Here is a 5,711-nt window from a genome sequence, read left to right as displayed (position 1 = left end):
GAGAGGGGGGGTCTTAGAATCCTAGGGCCCAGGGGGGATGGTAAGGTATGGCACCGGGATGTCACTCAGCCCTGGGACTGCAGGCGGAGGACGGCCCCCGAGATGGCAGAGGAAACGGGCCAGGGAGCCCGAGCCAGGCCATCGGCGGAGTTCTCCTCACAAAAGTGTCTGTCCTGCATGGCCAGTTCCCGAAATGAATCCACCAGCCAGGGACGTCGGTTGAACCACTTTTAATTAAAATGCACTGGGATGGGATGAAAGCCAGAGCGTGAAAGGCGGGGCTCCCATTTGCTAAGAAAACAGCTGGAAATATTCCAGGGAGCTGAGCGCATTTTGATAATGGAATTTTAAGCAGCTTCTTGGTTTTAATTTTATTTAAAATGTTTATGTAGTTAGAAAAAATAGCTTGCTATTCATTTCCTCCCCGAATGCAGGAAACGCTGAGACATTTTAAATTAGCCGAGATTCCACAGACATAAATATAGGTCCCGGTTCCGTGGCAGAATTAGTGTTCCTGAGTTGTTCCATCCACACCTGGGCGATCAGCCCATCCGATTCTATTTGGAGAATAATGCCAGCCTCCAATTCAATCTACCTAATATCCAAGTTCCGTGACATTGTCCAGTTTAATGAGATAGCTCAGTGAAATTAAGACACTGTTAATCTCGTCTCAAAATCAATTTTCTTTCCAGGACAATTCTTGGGAACCTCAAAAATCTCTCGCTTTATATAATAAGCAGTATATATTCAAGGGTTGAGATCTAAAAGAATAAGTACATTCATATTAAAAAATCCCCATAGCCCAGCTGGCATGGCTCAGTGGTTGAGCATCGATCTATGAACCAGGAGGTCACAGTTTGATTCCTGGTCAGGGCACATGCCTGGGTTGCGGGCTCGATCCTCAGTAGGGGGCATGCAGGAGGCAGCCAATCCATGATTCTCTCTCATCATTGATGTTTCTATCTCTCTCCCTCTCTCTTCCTCTCTGAAACCAATAAAAATATATTAAAAACAAACAAACAAATCCTCATAAAATAGGATCTCACAGAGAGGGTGCCCTTGAAACATGTTGTCATCTACTGAAGGGCAATACGCTTACTGTATTGATATATCTGAAGTACTTGCTCAAGATGAAAGCATTCTCTATGCTTGGACCTCTATTAGAATACATAATGCAAATATGAGAATGATAAATGGGAATAATGATGAAGAAAAAGAATTAGCCCAAACCTCCAGACTTCTCCTATTTAGAAATAGTGTTTACCAGTGAAATGATGTCTGTGTGCGATTTTCGATTGAAGCATTCTGTTTAACGGCATAAGATGGGAAATAATGCAAATGCGTGTCAATGGTAGAGCAATTCAATGTTACGCTATTTCCAGACACGGACTAGAGTGCGATTATAACAAAACAAGCACGCCCTGTATGTGCTGAAAGGGAAGACACTCCCAAATAAATCAAGTGAAAAGTAACAGTGGCTCACCCAGCCGGTGTGGCTCAGTGGTTGAGCATTGACCTATGAACCAGGAGGTCATGGTTCAATTCCCCATCAGGGCACATGCCCAGGTTGTGGGCTGGATCCCTAGCAGGGGGTGTGCAATTATAACAAAACAAGCACGCCCTGTATGTGCTGAAAGGGAAGACACTCCCAAATAAATCAAGTGAAAAGTAACAGTGGCTCACCCAGCCGGTGTGGCTCAGTGGTTGAGCATTGACCTATGAACCAGGAGGTCATGGTTCAATTCCCCATCAGGGCACATGCCCAGGTTGTGGGCTCCATCCCTAGCAGGGGGTGTGCAGAGGCAGCCGATTGATGACTCTCTCTCATCATTGATGTTTCTTCCTTTCCCTTCCTCTCTCTTCCTCTCTGAAATCAATAAAAAATATATTTTAAAAAATTCATAAAATAAAAAAGGACAGTAACAACTGCCCACCTTTCTGCTGGACAGTTCCTGTCCTTGGAACGTGGAAGACAGATTCCTGAAGGGAAACCCCCAACATTCAAAACCCTTGACCTCCAGCAAAGTGTCCCCTGGTGTTAAAGCCCCATTCTAGCCTCTGCCTATGAACTTGCAAATTAGAAAAAAATATATTTGTCCTTGAAAATATTAGTCAAGGGAGGCAGGGTTCTCAGGTGACGGTGGGACTTAGGGACACTAGGAAAGTTGTTGACGTCAAGACCAGCCCGGGAGAAGCTGGTGTGGGAGCAGGAATGAGGGCCAGCAGTTAGCTGAGGGCCACCCAGGCCACCACTGTGGACCAGCCTCTTGGCTGCTGGGCGGGGTGGGGGTGGGCCCCTCATTCTGCCTCTTTCTTCTCCTCCGGGACCTCCACCGACAGGATCTGTTCGCCAGGGTCCAGGCCGGGGCTCACGCGGATCCGCACCGAATGCTCCTCCTGGGGACCAGCTGCCTCCTTCTCGGTACCCCCTGGCGAGGCGGGTGGCTGAGAGCCTGGGGCCGGGGGTTCCTGGGGCGCAGGCTGGTCGGGGGCGGCAGAGCCCACCTCTCCCGCCGCGTCTTCCGAGCTCTTGGCCTGGAATCCGGAAAGGGTGACTGGTGAGGCCGAGAATGTCCAAGGGATCTTAGCTACCTCCCTGTTCCCCGCGTCGGACCCCCACGGAAAAGGATGGTGAGCTCAGCAGGTGCAACTAGCGGGTGGGGGGCTGGGCGGAGCCGCGTCAGGGTTACTTATGGAGACGCTATATTATGGGGGACGTTGACGGATTAAAATCTCTGGTTGGAAGGTCCTGGGGAGAGATGTTAGGTCTCTGTTGCGTCTCAGAGCTAAGCCTCTCCCTGCCCACCCAGTTCCCAGGGCTGCGCGCTCCTTGGGGGATGAGAAAAACTAAACAGACGAGGGAAGGGCTGATGAGGGCTGGAGCAGCTGTGGACTGCCCCCCTTTCTGGAAGGTCTCAAAGGCTGAGATCCACAGAGGCCCCTGGCATTAGGCTGGGCTGAGCCCCACGTCTGGGGAGTCGGTAGGTACCTCCAGCCTCCAGCCTGCAGGCCCCCGAGGATGCTGGCCATGGTCTGTGTATCAAAGGGAATTGGTTGAAAACCCATGCTTTTGTGGGTACCCATGGCCCCTCCTGGAGAGAGCAGCCCCCAGACCAGGAGGCCCAGGGTCCCCAGATGTCCGAGTCCTGCTTGAAATGGTGCTGAGTTAAAGGGAGAGCAGTCACCATGCGGAATTAAAGGGACAGAGACCCCTGAAGTTGGCTCAAGTCACAAGGTGTTGAAGGAAGGGGAGCAGGGGGTGGGGGACAAGATGCTCCTAGAACCCAAGGTGTCCTGGGGGACGTGTCCCTCCCTCTGTCCCATGTGTCTGCAGGCTTGTCACCCCTGTCCCCCCTCCCCTGCCCACGCTAAGCTCTGACAGGCACTCCCAAGGCAGGATGCCCAGATGGTGCCCCCTATGGGACCTCCTAAAGCATCCTGCTTTGATGGGACCGGAAGAATCATGGGACAGTTGGTCCAGGGCTTTGCCGTGGTCCAAATGCTTTCATAAAAGGCATCCCGGGTCTCCCGCTTCATCCCTGGTACCCCATGTGGCGACCCTGAGGAACCAGGGGCTCAGGAGGCTTGAGGAGCTATACAGGTCTCAGCTGGTGGTGACAGGGCCGGGGCTTGGACCTGTGTCTTTGGACGGCTATGGAAGAGCCCCTTGCACTCTGCCATTCTGCCCTGGTTCTGAATTGCAGGGGAAATGCCTTTTATTGGAACACGCGTGCACATGTAATTCCCGTCTCCGAGCTGCCTCGGTGAAGAGTTAACATTAGGAGCCCTTTTCGGATCAAGCCCGTCACTGTCCTGAGGACACTGGGGGCGCCTGTCAGCTCAGCCGGCCCTGAAGACCCCAACTAGCCGGCATGATGCCGCCCTTGGCAGGCGGCGAGCCAGACAGTCACGCCTGTGCTCAACCTGGGGCCAGTGGTGACTGCCTCTGGAGACCCAGGCATCACTCCTCAGATCCTGCTGTCCCCTGGCCTCTGACGGTTCCCGGGCTCTGACGTTGGCCTGCACTGAGCCCGAGAGCACTGGCCTCCTCCGAATTGTCTCCCATGGCCTGCTGCCCCCTCCCTGCCACCGAGCTCCTGCCTAAGCCCATCCCCCCATTTCCCGGCAGCCTCCCTACAGGACCGTAATGAGCAGCCATAATTAATGCAATCACTCTAATTGGCATTCTGGGCATTAGTCACAGAAAAAACGTCCCAGAACTAATTTGAAAATTCCCTTTAGATTTATGGGGGCGGGAGCAGTCTGCACAGTGCCTGTCGCCTTTCCAAATCTTTTAAATTGCAAATCTTTTCGACAGACACAACATGAACTAGGAGAACATCACTTTTATCTGGGGAGGGAGGGACATTCGCTGCCCACACCAGGACTTCCCTTTGGGAAAGCCACTCTGCCGCCTCAGCGTAGGGCGGGGCATGTGAGCCAGGCCTCGGTGGAGCACCCACTGAATGGCTCAGGAATTGACATGTGACCCAATTCTGTCCAATGACAGCAAGCCCTGGGATTTTTGCTGGAATTACTGGGAAGGAGGTGCTTTCTTTCTGTTGGAGTTGCAACACCTTCTGTTGGGGCCAGCCCGGGCGTGGAGTCATCTCCCAGGAAAACAGAGATGATACACCTCGTCCTGTTGGCATCATCTGAGCTTTGGACTCAGCCTTGTGATAGGGGGACCTATAACCTGAATTCATCTGAAAAGTAACCATATTATTTTAAATCTCAGCACACATATGCTTATGTGAATAGGGGGTTACGTTTCTTATATGAGAAAAGGGAGTTAAGTTTTTCTTAAAGTTTCCTTTTCAAGGCCTGTGCAAAGCGATGGAGGAGGTGACTCAGCTGTGAATCCAGCAAGCAGAACCGATAAGCATGGTCAGGCCGACCCACCAGGAGTCAAAACATCATCTCGTCAACATCATCTCATCAATGACTGAAGACAATAGCTGACGTTTGCGGACCCCCAGGGCTGCACGTAGCACCCTGGCCCCTTCCCCTTTATACTCCTGCCCCCTGCACCTGCTGGAAGGCAGGGTTTGATGCTTGTAAGCGCCCTGTCTTCTTGGTGGGCTGGCCTTCCCAATAAACGCCTAGTATGATTCAACCTGCCTTCCTTATTGGACACAGCGACAGGCAGCCTGAGCCCACCCCGGGGGTTTCCGGAAACACTTGCCCGGAATTTTTAATTACTCCACCCCATAAACTCCGTTTTCTCAAGTGAACATGAGCTCGCACTGTCCCTTGCAACCAAAGGAGCCCTGCGGACAGGAAGGAGGGAAAGCACCCCCTAGGATGGACGGTGGGTCCCCTCGCGGAGGTCCCCGGCCTTCCTTCTGCCTGGCACAGAGGTGACGCGGATCGGTGGCCGGGTTCCCGGCCACATTACCTGTTCCAGCAGCTGCTGCTGTTTGGCAGCCGCCTCCAGCGCAGCCAGCTCTTTGAGCCGAGCCCTGAGGTGGGCCAGCTGGCCGCCTTTCGCCCCCCTGGCGCCCATCTTCCCCGCTGCGGCCAGGGCGGCATTGAAGAGCTTGGGGGTGCCGGCCCGCGGAGGGAGGATGAGCACGCTCTTCTCCTTGGGCTTGCTGTTACTCTTCAGCATGCGCCTGCAAGAGAGCAGCGTCCGCTCACATCACCAGCGCACAGCACAGCGTCCGCTCATGTCCCCAGCGCACAGCACAGCGTCCGCTCATGTCCCCAGC

At 53.3% G+C, this 5,711-nt stretch overlaps 1 protein-coding gene across 1 annotated transcript in view; it reads right to left on the bottom strand.

Moving 5' to 3' along the window:
• Positions 1 to 1,853: 1,853 nt before the first annotated feature.
• The window catches only part of CNGB1 (cyclic nucleotide gated channel beta 1), a 53,237-nt gene continuing 49,379 nt past the window's right edge, over positions 1,854 to 5,711 (bottom strand). Inside the window, exons 32-33 of the mRNA XM_014545542.1 lie at positions 5,399 to 5,615; positions 1,854 to 2,535 (exon numbers count right to left, since the gene is read on the bottom strand). Of these exons, the coding sequence (XP_014401028.1) occupies positions 2,299 to 2,535; positions 5,399 to 5,615 (454 nt within the window). The 3' untranslated portion in view covers positions 1,854 to 2,298. The remainder of the gene's footprint in view (positions 2,536 to 5,398; positions 5,616 to 5,711) is intronic.

This window comes from Myotis brandtii, unplaced genomic scaffold (assembly GCF_000412655.1).
Source record: "Myotis brandtii unplaced genomic scaffold, ASM41265v1 scaffold411, whole genome shotgun sequence".
NCBI classification, from domain to species: Eukaryota; Metazoa; Chordata; class Mammalia; order Chiroptera; family Vespertilionidae; genus Myotis; species Myotis brandtii.
This window is presented reverse-complemented; position numbering and strand designations above follow the sequence as displayed.